This window comes from Lissotriton helveticus, chromosome 8 (assembly GCF_964261635.1).
Source record: "Lissotriton helveticus chromosome 8, aLisHel1.1, whole genome shotgun sequence".
In the NCBI taxonomy this organism is placed as follows: domain Eukaryota; kingdom Metazoa; phylum Chordata; class Amphibia; order Caudata; family Salamandridae; genus Lissotriton; species Lissotriton helveticus.
This window is the reverse complement of record NC_136069.1, coordinates 723,116,476-723,138,678: the sequence shown is the minus strand read 5'-3', so window position 1 is coordinate 723,138,678 and position 22,203 is coordinate 723,116,476. Positions and strand designations below refer to the sequence as shown.

General features: G+C 49.9%; 1 protein-coding gene across 9 annotated transcripts in view; it reads left to right on the top strand.

Moving 5' to 3' along the window:
• The window catches only part of DOCK9 (dedicator of cytokinesis 9), a 1,161,971-nt gene that overhangs the window by 1,068,879 nt on the left and 70,889 nt on the right, over nt 1-22,203 (top strand). For all 9 annotated transcript variants that reach the window (XM_078657525.1, XM_078657521.1, XM_078657523.1 and 6 more), the window contains one exon: nt 4,560-4,750. In XM_078657525.1, the coding sequence (XP_078513651.1) occupies nt 4,560-4,750 (191 nt within the window). The remainder of the gene's footprint in view (nt 1-4,559; nt 4,751-22,203) is intronic.

The window sequence follows — 22,203 nt, the reverse complement described above, 5'->3', positions numbered from 1 at the left end:
TCTCAAAGGTACAGGTCCAACAAACTAGAAAAAGAAAAGGCAGTGTATGTGTCAGTTGTTGTATATAAATAAGTATACATAAGACACAATGATTGTGTGAGTGACTGTATGAATAACTGTATACTTGTAATAATGATTTTATAATTCACTAAGTATGACTTACTATGTAAATGAGTAGAAGAAGTGGTGTTTGTATAAGTGTTTTGCTAAGTAAATATGTAAGTATGATCCATTGTTTGCATAAGTGAGTAGGATGACTTCATATGTGAATAGGATGCGTGCTGCTGTTTAATGTCGATATAGATGTATAAGTATTTTTGATATTGTTCTATTGTTCATTGACAGCATGTATGAGTGAATCCATAGGTAAGTGATTAGATGTGTGTATACATCTATGAATCACTGAGTGGATTTTTAGATACTTGTATTGCTGTGACAATGGATTTAAATATGATATTCTGTATTTTACAAAGAGTGATGAAAAATTGTAATAGTGTATGAAAAGGTGTATGTGATTGTCACGTGGATGATGTCATCAGTGATGTCATCAGTGATGTCATTTGAGATGTCATCAGTGATGTCACTGACCATGTCATGAATGATGTAATATGTGACATCATCAGCAGTGGATTGCGGGTGCACGAAATATAGTTAGTACAACTAACTATATAGGAGCAATTTCAATGGTTTTGTATGAGTAAAATGTCCAGCTAACTATAACACCACTAAAACGTATATTTTTTTGAGTGAATTTCAAAGGTTTTGTAAAAGCTAATTCCTAACTATATAACTCCTGAAACCTATGGTTTTTTCAGTGAATTTCAAAGGTTTTTTAAATGCTAATTCCTAACTATATAAGGCCTGAAACCTATGGTTTTTTCAGTGAATTTCAAAGGTTTTTTTAATGCTAATTCCTAACTATATAAGGCCTGAAACCTATAGTTTTTTCAGTGAATTCGCAAGGTTTTTTAAATGCTAATTCCTAACTATATAAGGCCTGAAACCTATGGTTTTTTCATTGAATTCGCAAGGTTTTTTAAATGCTAATTCTATTAGCGGATAACGTTTTTATACATTCAAACGTTTTTTTAATGCTAATTCCTAACTATATAAGGCCTGAAACCTATGTTTTTTTAGTGAATTTCAACGGTTTTTTAAATGCTAATTCCTAACTATATAAGGCCTGAAACCTCTGGTTTTTTCAGTGAATTTCAAAGGTTTTTTAAATGCTAATTCTATTAGCGGATAACGTTTAAATATATTAATATCCTAGTGGGACCACCTGAGCAGCCCTAAGGGGTCAGGGTGTTTCTACCCTGCCCCCTTTTTGTGTTCTACACGTTTGTTTTTCTGCTTTCTTGTGCCTCAGTCTACTAAGACCCAAGATGGATGCCAACACTTCCTTGTTAGAAGTGTTGACAGCCAATGAGCATGCAGCTTTCTCGGGAAGGCATGCTGATTGGCTGTCACTGTCTGTCAACACTAGCACAAGATGGATGCCAACACCTCCTGGTTAGAAGTGTTGACAGCCAATAACCATGCAGCTTTCTCGGGAAGGCATGCTGATTGGCTGCCACTGTCTGTCAACACTCAAAACCAGGAAGTGTTGGCAGCCATCTTGTGCCTTGTTAGAACCAAGGCACAAGAAAGCAGTGAAACAAAGGTGTGAAACTCGCAAAGGGGCCAGAGTAGAAGCATCCTGACCCCCTAGGCCTGCTCAGGGGGTCCCACAAGGACCCCAAAGGCAAAAAAAAAATTTGCTCCGGCCGTGAAAGAATGCATCGCCTGTGACACCGGGAGAAGGTCTGTGTGGCTGTGGATTGTTTTACAGCCTGTTCCGGCATGGGAAACAAGCAAATGGAAGCGTCATTTCGGACCTGAGGCCCACTGGAGGGCTGCTTAAATGCTGTGATAAAATTAGGCAGAATTATCAAATGTTGTAAAATGGACCTCACCGGAGAGGAAAAATCATGACTACTACTCCCAGCATGCTGCTCACTGGAGAGCACATGCTTCAGTGGTAATATAAGTGGTAGTCGACTTCCGCTATTTTCAACATGCCCGCCCTATGAGGAAGGTGCTTGCAGCACTGAAACGCGTCAGGGACAAAGAATTAATTGGGCTTGAAATGCCGTTTCTCATGAAATAAAGGTTCTGTTGAACTGTTTCCCGTGGAGTGTATCTTTAAAGCTCGGGGGCTTTTCTGTTGGATATATATAAATATATATATATATATCATCATCTGCATGTGTATATGTCATGTAATATACACAAAACGAGAGAGCATGCATACAAGGTTTTTCCTTGCCCTAGAATCGGGAATTTTTACCCCAGATTCTCTTTCTCTCTCTATCTATCTCTCTCTTTCATATGGGAGCGAGCTCTCTCTGTGTCCCTGGATTTGCCTGTTTCCCTTCACCATTTGTACCTCTGGGTACGGTTGGCTGGTTGACTACCTGGTGATGCACCTGCCTCACTTTGCCGCGCATGCTTGCTGTTGATGCTCCACTTCCTTGGGCTTTTTCATATGTGTGGTGTGGCTCTCACGGTACACAATGTTTCCTTGTGCGTATCCTGTTATCCACATAGCTGTATCTCCCGGTAGTCATGGTTCTGTATATCTCTGCATGGTGATGTCTGCCACTCACCTTTCATATTGTGGCATCCACTGTGGTGTATGTTCAGTGGCATCCTCTGATACTGTCATGCTGTCTTGTCCCTTTTCGGGGACTGTGTTTCTTGCAGATCCATGGGATCAGTTTCACTTCTTTTGTGGAAGTTATGTACTTTTTTCTGTATGCACCGACCTTTCTGGTTCTGTGTTCCCTTTGTTCCTGTCTGGACGTGGGAAGTCTCGTACTGTCCTCTGACGAATTGTGGTGCCTTTGCCTCCCCTTGTTCTTGCTCCTTTATGGAGTTTCATAGTTCTGGTGGCAGCTGCGCTGGCATTGCTGTTCCCACCTTGTTTAGTCAAAGACGGATCAGGTATTTTGGGAACTTGGTAGGTTTTCAGTTGCAGACCCTCCTCCAATGGGGTATGGCTTTGGTATCTATTCTAAGTTAAGGAATCTGTGGCTAGATGTTTCTATCGAATGAACAAGTTACTTACCTTCGGTAATGATGTATCTGGTAGAGACACAGTCTAGCCACAGATTTCTTAACGCCCACCCGTCCTCCCCGCTCTGTGAGGACCTTTTCAGGTGGCTCTTAGCCACTCCTCTCCTTCCAGGTGGCTTTTGTCTTCCTGCGGGGTGGCCTTTTTCAACCCCTCTTGGGCACGATGGCTCATTAGGTTTATCTATTATTTCTCCACCCATTATTGGGTGGTAGGTTCATATATCCTTCTACGCTCCTACACCCTGGTTCTTCCAGTGTGGGGCTTACTTCTGTTCTTCTTCCCTCCCTCCCTCCCCTGTCTTCTCTCCATTACTTGATTCTGTTGCAGTCACTTGGATCAAGGTCTCTTGACTGTGACTCAGTCAATGGGTCTCTTGTAGGGTGAATGGTTGAACATTCTCTGTTGTTGCTCACCTGTGGTGGATTACCGTGACTCATATAGCTTCGGTCTTGTTCCCCTTCACGGTTACATCCTGTGGTTGCAGACTTCCTGTAGTTTGCCATAACAGTCATTTCCAACGCGGTTTTGCCTCATGGGATGGCACAGTTTTCGCTTTTGCAAGACTGTTTCTAGGAGCGGGTTCTCTGCTCTTTCCCTTCACTTACTTTCAATATACAGTGCTCTTTCAGTCATTTTTGGTGATGTTTCTCATCATTCTATTCTCTTTGTCATTGTTTTAATGATTGATTATCTTTTTTGACACACTGTTCCCACGCTCTCACAGTTTTTGCAGTGGCTCCGCGTTGTGGCGCAGAAAGGTTTCACCGAAGAAAACTGACATCAGCGTGCCCGGAGGGACTTATATGGCTCCACTGACGTCATGTCCGTGGACAATGTTAGGGCGGAGCCATGCAGCACCATCCCCCGGCGCGCAGAGGTACTGCTGAGAGAAAGAATACTCCGGATCCAGTCTGACGCCTGGGGGGATATTTTAAGTTAAGGAATCTGCAGCTAGACAGTGTCTCTACCAGACACATTGTTAGCGGAGGTAAGTAACTCGTTCTTCGTAGCCATCCAACTTTGTATATTGATAGGTTGATGACCCATTTCTTACTAATGAAAAAGAGAAACACTTAAGCAAGTTGTAGAAGTGGAAATGCAAACTTGGGTATAAAATGCTGTTCTGGGTGCCTCCCACTGGTCGAGATTGTTAATATTGTCATAATGGGACATCACTATACCGAATATTGAAATTGCATCATGTGATGCTATTTGATGTGATTTATCTTTGTGTCTATGCATAAATTTGTACCATACACATGTTTTATAGTACCTGTTTCTGATGATATATGCATTGTGTCATTTAAAATATGCTTTTAAGTTTGCCATGTATTAACCATTGGAAATGCAGAACCCTACTGAAAAATATTCTATTCACAGTTGTTGTGTTAAGAGTTTTGTTACAGTATTAAATCCTCATTTGTACTCTTTTCGAACACAGCAATACACTGTTTTCCATACGTGAAGAAGCGAATCCCAGTGATGTACCAGCACCACACCGATCTTAATCCAATTGAAGTGGCCATAGATGAAATGAGTAAGAAGGTAGCAGAGCTCCGACTTCTTTGCTCATCAGCCGACGTAGATATGATTAAACTGCAGCTAAAGCTCCAGGGTAGCGTCAGTGTGCAGGTGAGCGTTGTCTTGCTGCAAATAACCAAGAGAAAGAATGCCTTAGCAGCTTATTCAATTCTGTGATGTGTATAATTGAGAAAATGTCTCAAAAACAAGTTTGGAATCCATATTTTCCCATTATTACCACAGATGTAGGATGCCTTGATTTTTCTACTTCGCTCTGAAGAGGGGAATACTTTGCATAAATTGGCAAGCTAAATGAGATTGGTCCTGTATGTTCGGGGTAAGAGGATCTAATGCATACTTATTACCATTGTTAAAATGAAGACTGGGAAGTGGGTCTAGGAAATCCTAGGACATAACTTAGGTCTGAGGTGGTAGTTTGGATACTTACCCCATAGAAGGAGCAGAAATACTCTGGCAAAAGGGGAAAATCACATATCCCAAAGAAAATTGATTAGAGTCTGTGTTTGATGTTTTTTTACATTTTATTTATTTAGCCATAAATGCAAATCTATACACTGCAAGCGAGCATATCAGGAAATTACATTGACGAATTTCTAACAAGATAAAGATAGGAAAAAAAAATAGAAAATAGAAAGGGAGAGCAAGGGGGTACAAAAATGAAGTATACACTCAAATACATCTTACAAATAAAGGCCCCAATAAAATATGTAAAGCACACGATTCTAATCCCACTGAGTGCCGGACCACATCCGTTTAGATTTTCTTCACAAGTGTGGACCTCTAGCTTTCGCAAGGGCAATTTCCATTTCATATATTTCACGAAGTAGAGACCAAAACTCATTAATACTGAGCCCTGTTTTTTAATCCAAACCCGAGCAATACACCATCGAGCACATATGATTAAGATTGATACAAATGAGCCCGAAAGACAGCCTCGGTCCTGAATAGCCCCAGCACAATTTCCTTCTCTGTCATTTGAATGCTGTGTCCAGACAACGTTGAAAGAGCATGATTAACTTTAGACAAAAATACACCCAGCACAGGGCACTTGATGAACATATGACATAGATCAGCAGCAAGTATTTGACACTTTAGACAATATACTTTAAGTGAAGATGTGTGATTCATAGCCCATTTGGAGATTACCTCTGGAGTATAATACTGCATAAAAATTACCCTATGTTGCTGTAGCTTCAAATTAACCGATGCTACTGCTGCGTCTGTGTTTGATGTTTAAGGTAGTTTACAACAAACGTGGTTGAACATATCCAAGTATCTTGAGGGTCTTTGTGTCAAAAGTAGGAATGTGCACATGAAGGGGAAGAACTGGATGATGAAGTTGGAGTTGGGTTATCCAACTTTAGGGATGCCTCCTTCCCTGCCACACTTCTTTGTCCTACTCCTACTGCAGATACTCTAGGGGAACCAGTCTGACGCCAAGTTAGTGTTAGTGTATGGATCTGATAAAGACTACTAGCCGTAGATTCCGTAACGTAGAATTATCCCCAGGTGTGAGAAAGTGCCATCTTTCTTGCCTTGGTAGGCCCCCACTTTTTTCTGAACTGCTGATGTGCTTTGAGTGAGTGTGCCCTGGATTCCTGCAAACCAGGTACCCAGGGCCTGTGTTCCTTCCCTAACACTGTGCTGAAACTAAAAACCCAATTGGCATCTCTGGCCACCTGTCAGCCCCTAGTAAATGGTACCCTAGGTACCCAGGGCATGGTGACCAGAGAAGACCCCTGAGGGCTGCAGCACTTATTGTGCCACCCTTTGGGGCCCTGTACCCTGGCACCCACACATAAGCCTTTGCAGGCTGAGTGCCTATGTACAGAACTAAACCAAGAGTCGACATGGCACACATCCTTGTGTGCCATGTCCACAGAACCCACTGCCCTGGCATACTTCAGTCACCCCTCTAGCTGGGTGCCCTATGCCAGAGGTTTGGGCACAGGTGCATGAGCCCTGTGCCCCTACAGTACCCAGGGCCATTCCTGGGCACTGTAAGTGCAGTGATGCCATTAAGAGTATATGGTACTGGGAGGTTGTCATAACGAACTCCACAGCACCATAATGGCTACACTGAAGACTGACAAGTTTGGTACCAAACTTCTCAGCACATTAAACCCGCACTGATGCCAGTGTGGGATTTAATGTAAAAATGCACCAGAGGGCATCTTAGAGATGCCCTCTGAAATCCTAACCTACAATCCACGTCTGAGCTGAGTGGCTGCAGAGGCTGCCACACAGCAGGCATGTTGCTGGACCCCTGGGTGGAGAGCCTCCGCTCTCCTGGGCCTGCAACAATGCACATCCTGGGTGAGGTGCTAGGTCTCCTCCCCCAGGATGGGCAGGGGGAAGCTTCAAAGGCATGCCGCCTCTGTGAGCTTCCCCAGACCATTTGCTGTACCCAGCAACTGGCCCCCACCAGTTCTAACCCCCACTCTGGCGGGAAGGCTGACGGGAAAAACTACGTGAGGAAGGGGGGGGCAGCCTGTGCCAACCCCACCCCTCAGGTGGGGGAGACGAGTGGAAGCACGACCCCGGGCTCTGGCCATCTTGTAGATGGGGAGCCCTGCCCAATCCCAGCTAGGCTTCTGCACCCCTCCCACAGGAGAGTAGCAGGCTAGGGGGTGTACTCACCCCAGGACAGGGACCCATTGGTCCCTGCCCTTGCCCTACCTGTAACGCCCGTAAATTCAGTATTTAGGGGCTCCCTGAACCTTCCTTCCTCAGATCCCGATACGAAAAAGAAGAAAGAATATCCAGAAGAAGAAGACCCGCCATGCAGCTGCTAACAACAGGACAACAACAACTGACTTGGCCCCAGCCTGTCGATCCTGGAACCTGCTCCTGCCTAATCCCGGCAACTCCTGCGGACAGCAACCTTGGGACACCCGGAGGACCTGCCTGCCTTGACCCTCTTAAAGACTGGGACTCCCATCAGCAGAGGCTCTGCTGCAACAACCCACCTGGTGCCAGCCAGGAAGCTCCGGACCAGCCCACTCTGCACCCGCCGAGCCCGGGCCGGGCCCAACCGAACCAAGACCACGAGGACGTCCCCCCGGCGACTTAGACCCGAAGTCCAGTGCCCAAAGACCCTCCTCGACGAACCAGCAGACGCCTGCAGACTCAGTACCAGGGGCCACCCCAACCGCGACCAGCCGAGGGTAAGCTTTTCCGACACCCAAAGACACCCCTGCCCCCGGCGCCCTACAGCCCCCTGTGCCTCCCTTTGGGGTACCTACCTGTGCTCCAAGATCCCAACTTACCTTGCGAAGTGCTGGTCGCCCCTGAAGAGTCTCCGTCCCCGAGCCTGCAGCCTTTGTTCCTTTTTGACCTTTCCCATTGGATAACATTGAGTGCCCGACGGCTCAAGAGCACCCTTCACCCAGCCACTGGAGTGCCACTGGCTGTGCCACCATGGTCCTATCCTACTTCCCCCCTTGCCCTTACCAGGAGCCCAGCTCCCACAGCCCCGTGGCCTGCTAGCCAGCAGCCACCAACCGAAGGCCCCCTTTCCCTCATTGGATATCATTGGGCCTACCTACCTCTGCACCCGGCCGGCCCTGCGCTGCTGGGGCGGAACCGACAGTACTTACCTGACCCTGGGGGACCCCTGAGTCTATACCCAGGAACCTTAACTTCACCAGCCAAGTACTCACCTGGAAACCGGTAACTCACTTACCTGCCATTGGATAACATTGACCCATTCTGACTCGAAAATTTTCTAAGTGTGAAGTTTTGAAAACTGCAAATATTCATATAAAATCAGCCGAAGACGGAATTCCGAAGTACTCACCTGCAAGCAGGCGAGAAGCCAGTACTGTACCTTGCAGCCCAGTACTGAACCGCAAAAGTAATCCTTACCGGGTTTGCTAGTAATCTGTATTTTCTACGTAGGAACCCATTGAATGCTTATCTATAAAATTTCTTTCAAGTGCCTACTTTTGAAAACTTGAAATATTCTTTAAAAATCATACGAAATACTGAAACGCAATTACCTACCTGTTTTCAGTTCAGACCCCAGTGCTGGCCCTAGAAGCCCAGGACTGGATTACAAAAGTAATGCAATCGTACTTTACCTGCTACCTAAATGTTCTCCCATTGAATAACATTGCCAGATTGTCATTGAAAAGTTTCTAAGTGTGAACTTTTAAAACCGCTTTATATTCATGAAATTTCACCACAGTAACTAAAACGTTTTTGCTAATTTGGTTTCAGCTTAGACCCCAGGACTGAATCTAGGATCTAGTCCTGGAACTACTAAAGTAATCTGTACTGTAATCAACTGTACTTTTATGGTAACAATCCATTGAGCTCAATGCTAAAGTGTGTCTGGACTTGAGCTGCCTTCAGCAACTCCTGTACCTATTGTGTTCACCAGCTTTATTGCTTCCTTGCAAAGTAATTACATGGGAGTTCTCATATCTAGCAAAGTATATTTTTATGCCTGTTGGTTGTAAAAATAAAACAACTATATCTTTGGATATAAAAACCATTGGCCTGAAGTTCAGTCTTTGAGTGTGTGAAATCCTTTGCTGACTGAGTGTGTACAACAAATGCTTTGCAATGCCCTCTGCTACCGGATTTACTGCTCGACCAAGCTACCACTTTTGAGAGTAAGGTCAGTCCTGACTTTAACCTCTGTTATACCTTTGGGGTTTGTGGACTCTATACACACTGTACTTCATTATTGTCCAGTATATATATATATAGAGCCACTTTCTCACACCAGGCGTGAGACTGGATCCGGGAAAACCTTTGCCACAGCATCCCTGCGTGCCAGGGGGACGGCACCTCTTACCTCCGCCCTGACGTCATTCGCGTACAGCGAGGATACACAAGTCCCACCCCGACGCGCCTGCTTCAGTTTTTTCTCGTTTCAACGTGCAACGCGGATCTGGATTGTGTCCTGGCCTGTTTTCAGGCCTTCTTCCCTTTTTCACGCTTTGGCGTTAGTGGAACAGTGTGCGAATGCCTTCGGGCTTCAAGACGTGTACGTCCCATGTTGGCGACAGACCCTCACCCGATTTGCATGTGGTGCCTGAGCGAACACCACGACTCGACGAAATTGCTGTCGGCCCACGTGTCCAGGTCGGTGTCGTCCCAGTGTCCGTCTCCTATCTCGGAAGCAAGGAGCTGCCTGTTCCGTATGCGGCACCGTCCCTCGCCGCGGCCCCAAGGGCGTTGTTCGCCAGCTGGTAGGTCTTTCAGCTTGTCTCCGAGGCCTTGTCCTCCTTCAGTGGTGGACGCCGGCTCCACTAGGGACGTGCGCCCCTGCCTGTCGCCTTCCTACCCGCCGTTTCCCGGCGTTGGGGTGACTAGGGCCCAAATGACAGCCTACGCGGTGGCTCTGCAGGCTTCTTTGGCCTCTCCTCCCCCTCCTGAGACGGCCGCGGATCCTTTGCCTAGGGCAAGGACTTCTTCGGCGGCTTCGGGCCTGGCGCCGAAGGTTTCGGCTTCAGGTCGTAGGAGGTAGGTGTCGTCGAGGTGTAGTCCTTCGGGGCTCTCCTCTTCGGCGCCTGGCATCCCTGCCTCGCCACAAATCCCTACGAGGCTCCCTGTGGTGTCACAGGAGATCCCCGGGACTCCGGGCTTTCCCCTGAATACCCCTTGGTCGTCTGAGCAGGCGGCTGCCTCACCAGAGGCCGAGCCAGCGCCGTTTCGGTGCCGAGAGTCTTTCTCCTCGGCTCCGGTGGATTCATAGGTGGAGGCTGGGACCTGGGGTGCTAATACCCCTTGGTCGTCTGAGCAGGCGGCTGCCTCACCAGAGGCCGAGCCAGCGCCGTTTCGGTGCCGAGAGTCTTTCTCCTCGGCTCCGGTGGAGTCATAGGTGGAGGCTGGGACCTGGGGTGCTTTCCCTAGTCCCTCTCGGTCCTCGACGCAGGCGGCTGCCCCATCTGAGGCCGAGCTGGCACCTTGTAGGCGCCGTTCCTTCACCGTACCGGCCTCACCCCCCCACCCCCCCACCCCCCATTCTCCTGGGGAGCACGTGGTGGCTGAGGTCGACCCGGCACCACACATACACACTCGTCTCCTCAGGTTCCTTACTCTCCTGAGGTCTGTTATCTGTTGGTGTCTTCCTCGCCGGAGACAGGGCGCCGCATTGTTGCCTTTTCTTCCAGGGAGGGCTCCTCGCCGTCCCCACGGCCTAAATCCTCGAACCCTTCTTTCCATGGCTCGCGGCTGGCTTTTCCACCGGCCTCTCCGCCTTCCCCTGGAGCCCCTCAGGTTCCCCATTTATCTGTGGATCCCCCACTATTTCGGGGTTGGCTGCTTCCCCCTGGGTGTGGGGATGTACGGCTCAGTCTGCAGCCGTCGCCCACAGAGGAATTACTTTCTCCTCCGCGATGCACTACTGAGGCCAGTGTTGCTTTTGTCCGGGCTATTTCCACAGCCGCTGGTATTTTGCGGATGGGTGAACCTGTCACTCCATTTCCTACTGATAACCTTTTGGAAGTTCTCCACCAGGGCTCTGGTGGAAGGGAGTTGTTCCTTCCTTTTTGAAGTTTCGCTCCATAATTCTCTTCTGGGGGCTTGGGTGTGTCCTGTCATGGGTGATCCAGTGCCTCAGCCGCTCCTGCATTGTTATGTTATATGGTTTCTTGTAACGCGCACTGCTAGTCAAGACTGTCCTGGCGCGGGAGAGGATTCAGAATGCGAGAATAAATGAAAGCAGGAGGACTACACGGTTTGCCTGAATAGGTAAGTTTTTAGGTGCTTTTTGAAGTATGTTAGGTTAGTTGTGTGTCTGAGAGGGTCAGGCAGTTGGTTCCACATCTGAGCAGCTCTAACCACCAAGGAGTTTCCCCCCAGTCTAGCTCTCTTAAATCTGGGGGTAACCAAATGTCTCATGGTGGCAGAACGCAATTGGCGGGATGGATGGTAAAAAGCACATCTGTCCCTTAGATAGGACGGACAGGGACCATGTAATGCTTTAAAAGCAAGTGTCAGAATCTTAAAGCGAACTCTCAGCGTCACTGGAAGCCAGTGTAACTCTGAGAGCTGCTTGCGTACACTCAGACTCCTGGGAATGTTAAACAGGAGCCCTACTGTCGCGTTCTGAACCACTTGCAGTTTGTGCAGCAGATAGTCAGGTGCACCTATATAAAGGGCATTGGCGTAGTCCAGACGCGAGAGGATAAGGGCTCTGGCTACTGTCTCCTTTGCCTCCTGGGGGAGGAGGGAGAAGAACTTCCGAAGAGTGGTAAGGGTTCCATAGCAGGTCGCCAGTCGCGTGATTTGATCTCGGAAACACAAATCGGCTCCGAACCAGATCCCTAGATTTTTTGCGACCCCACTGATCCCAGAGGGGCAGGGTAGTCCCCTGGGCCAAATGGACTCTTTAAAGGCCTCTGGAAAGTGGCCATACAGAAGGATCTCGGACTTGTCCTCATTACATTTGAGGCAGGCCCGGGCCATCCAGGCAAACACCGAGGACAGGCACTGCTGGGCTCTCTCTGTATCAAGGTTGCTCTTATCCCAAGTAAAGAGAAGTTGGGTGTCGTCGGCGTAAGCCATTGTTTTCGCACCCAAGCTCTCAGCGAGATAGACAAGTGGCGTCAAATACACGTTAAAAAGAAGGGGGCTCAAAGTCGACCCCTGTCGAACCCCTGTGTCTACCCTGCTGTTCGAAGAATGATAAGGGGGGAGCCAGATTTGTTGGTATCGGTCCGTGAGAAAGGATTCTATCCAATTGAGGGCCGCGCCCGTGATGCCAATGTCCTCCAACCTCGAGAGGAGCTGGACGTGTGGGACCGTGTCGAACGCGGCAGAGAGGTCCAATAAAATTAGAGCCGCTCTGCCGCCTCCGTCCAGACACTCCCTAATGGCCTCGGTGACCTCCACGAGCGCGGTCTCCATGCTGAATGAGGTGCGGAACCCGGATTGGGCAGGGTGTAAGGCCCCCGTAGATTCCACAAACCTTTCCAGCTGACGGAACACCACCTTCTCACAGACCTTGGCTAGGGCCGGGAGGAGGGAGATGGGCCTGTAGTTGGAGGTAATCAGAGGGTCCGCTGAGGGTTTTTTTATCAGTGGAAGGAGTTTTGCTTGCTTCCACTGGGGAGGTACTGTACCGGCTTGAAGAGACCTATTAACCAAATCCGTTACAGTAGGAGCAATAACCCCTGCCACACCACTCAGAACTCTCGCAGGGCAGGGATCTGCCGGAGACCTGGATTTCAGCGCTTTAAAAATGGCCAAAACGTCCAACTCCTCGACCTTTTTAAAGGAACACAACGTGCCCTGTGCATTGCCACCGTCCGGCTCCCCACGACCCTGTCTGCCTTTCCTTCCACCCTTCTTTTTTTTTTTTTTTTTTTTTAAACCTTTATTCAATTGACGCACGGTACACAGCTGTCAGCCTACAACCCAGAGGGCCGGCCGCTATGACTTCCAACGATGCATGTATCACACAGTACCAGTCCTCACGGTAGTCTTGCAGGTAGAAACATTAAACATTACGGCGCTCGTACGTGGTCAAGATAAAGAAGACTAGCATTGAAGGTTCAGTTTTTAAATTTTGATGAAACAAAACGAACAACATAAAACACAATCACATGGCAATAGTCAAATACTGGGAGCCAAGGGATGGGTGTCAGGTTCTAGGTAGCATACAGTGCTAAGCATACGATTCGAGAGGGGGAGGGGGGGGCAGTGAGGAGAGTAATATTATACATAAATGCTAGCATTGACCCAAAACGCCAACTAAGGGGACACTAAGTGATCAATAGCGTAGTCTTGTGGGGGGGTGCACAGGTTGCCACGATACGAGTTCCATTGGGACCATATTCTACCCCATTTCTTAGGCCGGCCCCTAGCGACATAGACCGTCTTCTCTCTAATCATACACCAGTCCATGTTCTCCCTCCAGGCCGCTACGGTAGGTGGTTTGTGGGAACCCCAGAATTGCGCAATGTCCCTCTTGGCCACCATGTTACCAAGAGTCGCCCAAATAGTCTGGGCCGTGTTACAGTCCGTGGGTTCCCAAACATTGAGAAGACACCGTCTGACCTCGGGCAGGAGGGAGACCCCGGTAACTCTTCCCATGATCACATTCACTCTAGACCAGAAAACAGCCACAGCCGGACACTCCCAAATAATATGCAAAAAGGTTCCACTCATTCCACAGCCGCGCTTACATAGCCCATCAAGAGAATAACCCATCCGCACCAGACGCGGACCCGTTACATATACACGGTGGAGGATCTTCAGCTGGACAAATCGGAGACGAGCGGGTATGGCCACCTCCTTAGGAGAGGAGACGGCCATTTGCCAATCCTCGTCATCCAGTTTAAGGCCATCTGCGGTCCACGAGGCTCTGAGGCGCCCAAGCAAGTCAGCCCTGTTGTTAATGAGCTTCTTGGAGAGCAGCGATATGGTACTGTCAGGCACATAGCCATCAAGGATGCGGTCCTCTAGAGGCGAGGATTCAGGAATCTCAGTCCCCGGGGGGAAAACTGAGAGCAATGCGTGTCGAACTTGAATATACCTGAAGTATTCCCTATCATCCAGCTCATATTCCAGCTTAAGCGCCTCAAAAGTCTTAACGCTTCCCTTGGACCAGAGATCATCCACTCTACTGATACCGATCATATCCCATTTATTGAATCCTTTCGTTCTCCATAAATCGCCCAATCGATCAGAATCATACAGCGGGGTCACACGAGTCAACCTACCACTCCATCCCGTAGCAGCGTTCGCATCTCGCCACACTCGCACCGCGATTTTCGTAGGGCCAGTCAAGGCACCCAGTGGCTTCTTGGAATACAGCGCCCTGCTAAAATTCCCACCCGGCAAGAGATGCTTATCCATTGCAAAGGCAGGAGTAGGGCCGGGGCGTTAGTCACATGGTTGACAGCGCTGAGCTGCGAGGCCCAGTAATAGCGTCTGATATCAGGGAGGGCAATGCCACCGTCATACCAAGGCAAGGTGAGCTTGGGTAAGGAGATACGAGCATGCCCATCCCAAATCAGCCGTCTCTGAAGGCCTTCGACTTCACGGAAATACGCCGAAGGTATAGGGTCATAAAAATTCTGAAGTGCATAGAGAAATCTGGGAAGCGACATCATCTTAAACAGAGCCGCACGTCCCAATGGGGAAAGGGGAAGTCGTCGCCACCGTATAACATCAAGGTTTAAGCCTCTGGAGAGGGGCCTGGAGGTTACGTTCATAACGGACATCGGAGTTTAGCGAGACATAAATCCCCAAGTATCGAAAACCAGACTCAGCCACCTGAATTGGAAATCTACGGGGCAGCGGGGGGAGATCTCCAGCCAAAACGTAGACGCATGATTTGGACCAGTTGATGACGAGCCCCGAGTTCTTACCGAAAGAGGTGAGAACATCGAAAAGCACATTCAGAGACTTTCGGGGGGAGGTGAGGTACAGAAGAATGTCGTCTGCGTACACCGAGACACGATCTTCAAAGTCAGGGGACCCCCGGATGCCCCTTATGGAGGGCTCCCAGCGAATCCACTCAGCCAATGGTTCTAAGGCGAGGGCAAATAGCAGCGGCGACAGTGGACAGCCCTGACGGGTGCCACGTCCGAGCGCGAAGGTACCAGAGACCCTCCCATTCACTAACACCTGGGCCAGCGGTCGTTCATAAAGGAGCTGCACCCAAGCAATACATTGAGAGCCGAACCCGAACTTAGAGAGAGCCGCCCAGAGATATGGCCATTCTATAGTATCAAAGGCCATAGTGGCATCGAGGGAAGCCAAAATGTCCGACTCCGTAAGAGTCCCAGCTCTCGCGAGAACTTCATGGAGTCTCCTGAGATTAAGTGCGGTATTCCGGTGCGGGATGAAACCGGATTGATCCGGATGGATCAGGTCTCCGACCACTGTAACCAGTCGATTAGAAAGCAATTTAGCCAGAATCTTGGGTTCAGCATTTAGCAAGGAAATGGGCCGGTACGAAGCACATCGATCGCGCGGCTTACCTTCCTTGTGAATGACAACGATGGTGACCAAACGCTGATCAGTAGGAAGGACACCATTATCGAGGGCCTCGAGAAACATATCCCTCAAATAAGGCGCCATTTTGTCAGGCCGTAATTTGTACAGCTCAATGGGTAATCCATTGGGCCCCATGGCCTTGCCCGACCGAAGCCCGCGGATGGCACCGGCAATCTCATCCACTGTAATGGGAGCGTCCATCAAGGACCTATCCTCATCGGAGAGGCGGGGTAACGCGCTATCACGTAACAGCAAGTGGGAATCACACTCATCTCTGTCGCTCACGGAGGCATAGACCGTCTGGAAGTGGTCCATGAAACAATCAACAATCCCAATAGGGTCAGATACACAATCCCCAGACGACCTCTCAATCACCGGCACCACTCGACTTGCTCTCTCTTTCTTGTCCAGCCACGCAATAAGTTTACCCGCCTTATCACCCACGTCATCGAGTTTACCCTGCTGCTCTCTGCACATAACTTTAGCAGCATCGGTAACCAGGGCCCTATAGTCGGCCTGTTTCAAAGCCAGGGAGTGAAGAATAGCAGGGGTATCGTTCCCACCCAGGGCGCCCTCGAGCACAACTATCTCATCTTCGAGGCGCGTCAGCTCTTCATTCCTGGCCTTTTTGGCAGTGGCAATCAATGACAATGAACAACCCCGAATTACAGTCTTGAAGGCTTCCCACAATGAGACAGAGGAGGAAACAGACCCCACATTCTCATCAAAGTAGCAATCAATAGCCTTGACCAGCTCGGAACGAGTCTTGGGATTCCTCAAATGCCAGGGATTAATAGGAGCAACTCTTCCAGCACTACCCGCCCCGACAGCAACACTTAGCCACAAGGGAGAGTGATCAGAGATACCCCTCGGGAGGTGACGAACTTCTCGCACTGATGAAGATTGGGCCGACGGCAATAAGAAGTAGTCGATTCTAGAAAGACTACCATGGGCCCCCGAATGGAAAGTGTATTGTAATTGCACAGGATGTAGCATCCTCCAACTATCCACCAACCCAAAAGTGTCCAGGAGCTCGGAGAGCCACCTCTGGAAGTTCGGTAAGGCCCTGGGCGGGTAGCGATCTGAGTCGCCCGAGACCACAGAATTAAAGTCCCCTCCAAGAAGGAGGAGACCGTCAGGAAGCTCTAGCAAAAGCCGCCCGAGGTCGACATAGGTAGTGGCTTGTAGACCCGGGGGGACATATAAGTTAACTATAGAGAGCCTTTTATCCTCCCAACTCCCCGAAATTGCAACATATCGACCCCTGTCATCGAGCGCCACATCGTCTATTTCAAGGGCCAGGGAAGACCGAATCAGAATGCCCACCCCTCTAGAGCCAGAAGTGAAACCAGCATGTGCCACCAGCTTGTAGCCATGCCTATTCATTGCCTGGCAAGCATTCCCTATCAAATGGGTCTCTTGCAACAATACAACATCAGGGGAATGGCGTCTAAGGAACTGAGAAACAACACCACGTTTTATCTTATTCCCTAACCCGTTAACGTTCCAGGACAGCAACCTCAACTCACCACCCCCCATACCGGAAATGGACCATTGCCCGACACCTTGCAACAGAAGGATAAAAGCGACGCGCACAGTGCCATGTGAAAGTAACTAACACAAAAACGATAACAATAACAGACCCCCCCCTCCCTCCAACTACCCCTGGCTTCAACACCCCCCACCCTGCACCCCTGCGTACGACTTGAAAGCCATTTCCAACCTGCAGTGTGCCTGTCGCCCCTTCATAACTACACTTCACAAAGAACCCAGGAGGAGGAAGAAGAGTCCCCTTACACCCGAACCACCCTCGGGCTCAACCCAAACAATAGTATGACAAATGGCATAACTCAGCTGATAAGCAAGTAAAAGAGACCGGACGTCGGGAACCACAATGTCACTCCTGATCTGAAGTGCCCCCCTCCGCTCCACCGGGGCGCCTGTTCAGATCGTCTCGTTTAGGCAGCGAATCAAGCCAGTCACTAGCACAGTCTGGTCGATCAAAGAAAAAGGTCCGCTCCTCGTGCTCGATGCGCAGCCGAGCCGGAAATAACATAGCATACTTAAATCCGAGATCTCGTAGTCGCCTCGTCACTCCCTGAAACCCCATCCGTTCCCGCTGGACCTGCGGGGTAAAGTCAGGGTAGATGTTGACCGTGCTGTTGTCAATATTCAAGGGGCCCCGTCCTCGAGAGGCCTGCAGGATAGCGTCTCTATCACGAAAGTGAACAAGTCACGCGATGATGGGCCTTGGGGGGGCCCCCGGTTGAATCTTCCCACCCGGGAAGCGGTATGCACATTCAACAGCGAAGAACTTGCTGAGTCCAGCGGGGGCCAGATGGTTGAGGATCAGATCTTCAACAAGCAGGTCGACTGTGGTGCTCTCGGGTTTTTCCGGCACTCCCACCAAGCGTATGTTGTTACGCCGAGCCCTATTTTCATGCTCGTCCAGTCTTCGAGCCATCAAGTCGTGCGACGCTCTCAGATTGCCAATCTCCGACTGCGCGTCCGCCACATCCGTGATAAGACTGGAGGTCTTCAAATCCAAGGCCTTGACCCGCTCATTAGTTTTGGCAAGGTCCGCTCTAATGAGTGTAACCTCGACCGCCACAGTATCAATCTTGGAGGCCAGGGCTTCATATTGCTGTCCCATATCCGCTTTCATCCCCGTTATGGCACTCATCAGGTCCTGGAGAGAAACCTCGGAACCTCAACAGAGTCCGTCTTGGGGTTAGCAAGAGTGCGGCCGGTACCGCCGGGGGAACCCTTCGGTTGCGTATACCGATCCATGACATTAGTCTGAGTGAGTCCCCCGCGGACCGGCGTCTTGGTCTTGCGCTTCTCGGACTCCGGTTTGGAGGCCATACTGGGATCGGTGCCCCGAAGGGGCCTTCCGGACCTGGTGAAAATGGCCGACGCCCACGGGATACAAAGTCCAAATTTTCGGGCCAAAACAGGAAAATGTAGGTTGAGCAATAGGCCGAGGAAGTAGGGATGTGGCCGGACCCCACAGTTGATAAAGTTGCACCGCCGTGGGAGACGATCCGCTCGTAGCGCAGTCACTCGAGGGTCCGGGGAGAAACCGAAACTGAGAGTGACAACCAGGCCGTCTAGGGAGACGTCCCTCCAGCGTTGTTGTTGAATTACTCCCCGGCCCGATGAGGCAGCCAAGTCCCCGGTATCGTTCGGGGTGGGCCCAGACAGTTGAAATCGACATAGAATCGGCTCCCGACGTCCAATTTTAATTTCTGAAAGGATATCAGGATCAGCGAGAGTAGATCTTCAAAAGCCCATCAATAAAACCAGGATATTATAAGGATATTTGCAAGAGGGCGACGCGGGTCTCGGGCGCCCTCTGCTCACGCGACCATCTAGGACGCCCGCGAAGCTCCTCCTCCCATTCCACCCTTCTACTCAAGGTTCTCTTCTACGGACGGCTTTTCCGTTCTTGCCTGTGGTGTTGTTTCCTCCGTCTCGGGAGGCCCGTGGCTGGATTCATGGGGGCGTAACGTCTTCGCTTCTTCCAGTGCTGCCTTGCGGGCGGTCAACACTCTGTGTGTCTTGGCTAGGGCGACTTCCAGCCTGTGGGACTCTGTGGAGTCCCTTCTTTCTCATGTCTCCCATGAGGGTGCCTGTGCTGATCTGCCATGTGTTGGATGGTAGGGAGTAGGCCGCGTTTATTCTTTGTGCGGCCTTGGATGTTGCCGATGCTATCGGCCGTACTATGGTCACTTCTGTGGCTCTCTGTCGCCATGCTTGGCTGCGGGATGCTGTCTTTCCTGAAAATATTAGGGAGCGTCTGGTTGACGTGCCCTTTGACGGGTTCCTTCTATTTAACACTCATGCGGACTCCGCCGTGCAACTTCTCCTTGCCGGGCTCCGTCTTCCTCCTCCGTAGGCTCGTTTCTTGATCCTCCGGGACTTGATGGGAGGTGTTATCCCACCTGTTCCTGGAATCTGGTGTTTGGAGTGACTGTTACACTTTCTGTGAGATTTTGCTGTGCCCTCGGGGTCCCTAGATGGCCCCCCTCTCTTTGGTTGGCTGCTGGTTCAGCCCTTTTTTGGCAAGTGTGTACTTTTTATCTGATTACTGAGCCGTCTGTGGTCTCTCCCGCAGGTCTTATGTTCTTGTTCTCTGATGCGGGATTTTTTCCCTAAGAGTGGTTCCCATACTTAATTGGGGCGTGTCATTCCCGAAGTGGGGTACTTGTAGCTATTGTATAGCTCTGTCTTCCGCTGGGAGCTTGTGGACTCCCTCTTGCGGGTTCCTCGCCTTCCTGGTGGTGTTGTATTCTGCTGGTGCGGTGTATTGGTTTTTACCTGGGCGCTGCTTGCGCTGCTCCAGTTCTGTTTTTCTAGGTATCTGATGCATCGATAGATGTGCTTGGTACGCCATGTACAGCGTTACGCTGCGGTGTTTTTGACCCTTCTGTCCGCCGCTTCGGCCTGGTCCTCTTTCTGGTGTTCCAGGGGGGATAATTTCCTGCTTTGGCGGCGTGGTCCGACTTACTTGTTTCTCCTCTTACCTTCCGGCTGATCCCACTTCTTTCGTGGGTTGGTTTCTGTCCGGGGCGGTCCCCTGCTAGGGGTCGTCCGGGATTTCCCTGGCCTTTGCCATGGTTTTGAGCTCGACGTGGTCTGAGTGGTTGGTTTCGTGGTGCTTCTCCGCGTCCAGCTGCGTCCGTCTGCTCTGCTGGGTTATGACGGGGGGCTTGGCGTATGCCTTGGTGCTCCTGCCTTTTGTTTTACTGGCACCTTTCGAGAATACGTCTTATTTCTCATGCCTGCCTTATTGACTGAGGTGACGTTTCTGCCTTGTATGTTGATTTCAGGCGGTGACAGGTTCAGCTATCCCCTTCACTGTGGGTGTGTTCCGGTAGAGGGCCTTGCCTCCTTTTCTACCTTTTCTCCCTGGAGTCTTGGGGTGTTTCTTCTTCTTCGGTACTTCTCTGCCGTAGTCTGTTCCTCTGGGGCTTCTGGCGGGGGTTCCTGGTGCCTTGACTGATCTTGTGGTGTACTTCCCTCCCTTCGCCTCGTCCTTGCTTCCTTCTGCTTGATGGGGGCTGAGCCGCCCCTCTTGTCCCTATGACACATCCCCTGTGGGTCCCTGTGTTCTTCCAAGTTGGTGAGGTTCTCTGCTGCCCCTATGACTCGTCCCTTGTTGGAGCACTGTGTTCTTTCGAGCTGGGGAGGTCCTCTCGCAGACCCTCCTCCCCTTTGGGTATGGCTAGGGTATCTATTCAACGTTAAGGAATCTGCGGCTAGTAGTCTCTATCAGATGTACAAGTTACTTACCTTCAGTAACGATTTATCTGATAGAGACGATTCTAGCCGCAGTTTCCTTCACGACTCACCCTTCCTCCCCTTTCTTCGAGGACCCTTAGTTTGGTCTTCTGCACTTGCCTGCCTCCGGGTGGTTGTCTTCTGCGAGTGCCTTTTCCTTCCTTCCTCCCTAGGGGGATGCTTGTCTTGTTGTTTGATCCATTCCTTAACTTCTGGTGATTGGCTGATGATTTCATGGGTACTTCTAAGCCCCTGCACCCTGGCCTACCAGTGTGGGGTCTGCTCGTGCCCTTCTTCCTTTCATTGCTTGCACTTTCTGACTTCTCTGCAGTTCTTGGGGTTGAGGTCTCTTGGCTGGGTCTCGGCCCTTAGCTCTTTTCAAGAGATGTCTCTCCCTGCTGTTGTGGCCTGGGGTGAAGTGATGTTACTCTTCCGTTCTGGCCTTGGTGCCCTTCTCTGTTCTGGGCTGTGGTTGCAGACCTCTTAGTCTGCTGTGCAATTTTTCACATGCTTCTGCCACCAGAGTGGCTGTCGTATTTGTTTGCAGGGTTGCTTTGCAGTAGCTGTGCTCTGCTCTTTCCTTCCATGACATTGGTGTCATAAGTGCCGGGCACTCTTCTGGATGGTGCTGTTACTCACAATTTGTTTCTTCCCTTTCTGTTTAGCTGATTTTTTCGCACACTGTTCCCGTATTCTCACAGTTTTTGTTTGTGATGGCTCCGCGTTGTGGCGCGGAAAAGTTCTCCAAAGAAAACTGATGTAGGCGCGCCGGGAGGGGACTTGCGTATCCTTGCTGACGTCACGTACGCAGACGACGTCAGGGCGGAGTCACGTGGTGCCATCCCCCCTGCACGCAGGGATGCTGTGGCAAAGGTTTTTCTGGATCCAGTCTCACGCCTGGGGATAATTCTACATTAAGGAATCTGCGGCTAGAATCGTCTCTACCAGATACATCGTTACCGAAGGTAAGTAACTCATACACCTGGTAGAGTTGAGTGATAAGCATTACACAAGGCATCTTATGAAACAATAGAAATTCCTTACAGGCTTGGTGTTATTTATGTGAACTGTACATACCTGATCTTACAGGCCTAGGCCCTGAGTTAATTTCCTGAGGTGTTGTAGAATTAGGTTCAGCAATCTACTATAGTTAATAAAAGGTGTCATGGGACAACCAGCGTTTCCACAAGGAAAGAATCCACCCCAGATTTTCAGACAGACTGCAGCGATGTCGTTCCGCTCCAGGAGTGACAAGTAAAGCTGCATATACATGCCACCCATACTTACTGACGTCAGTT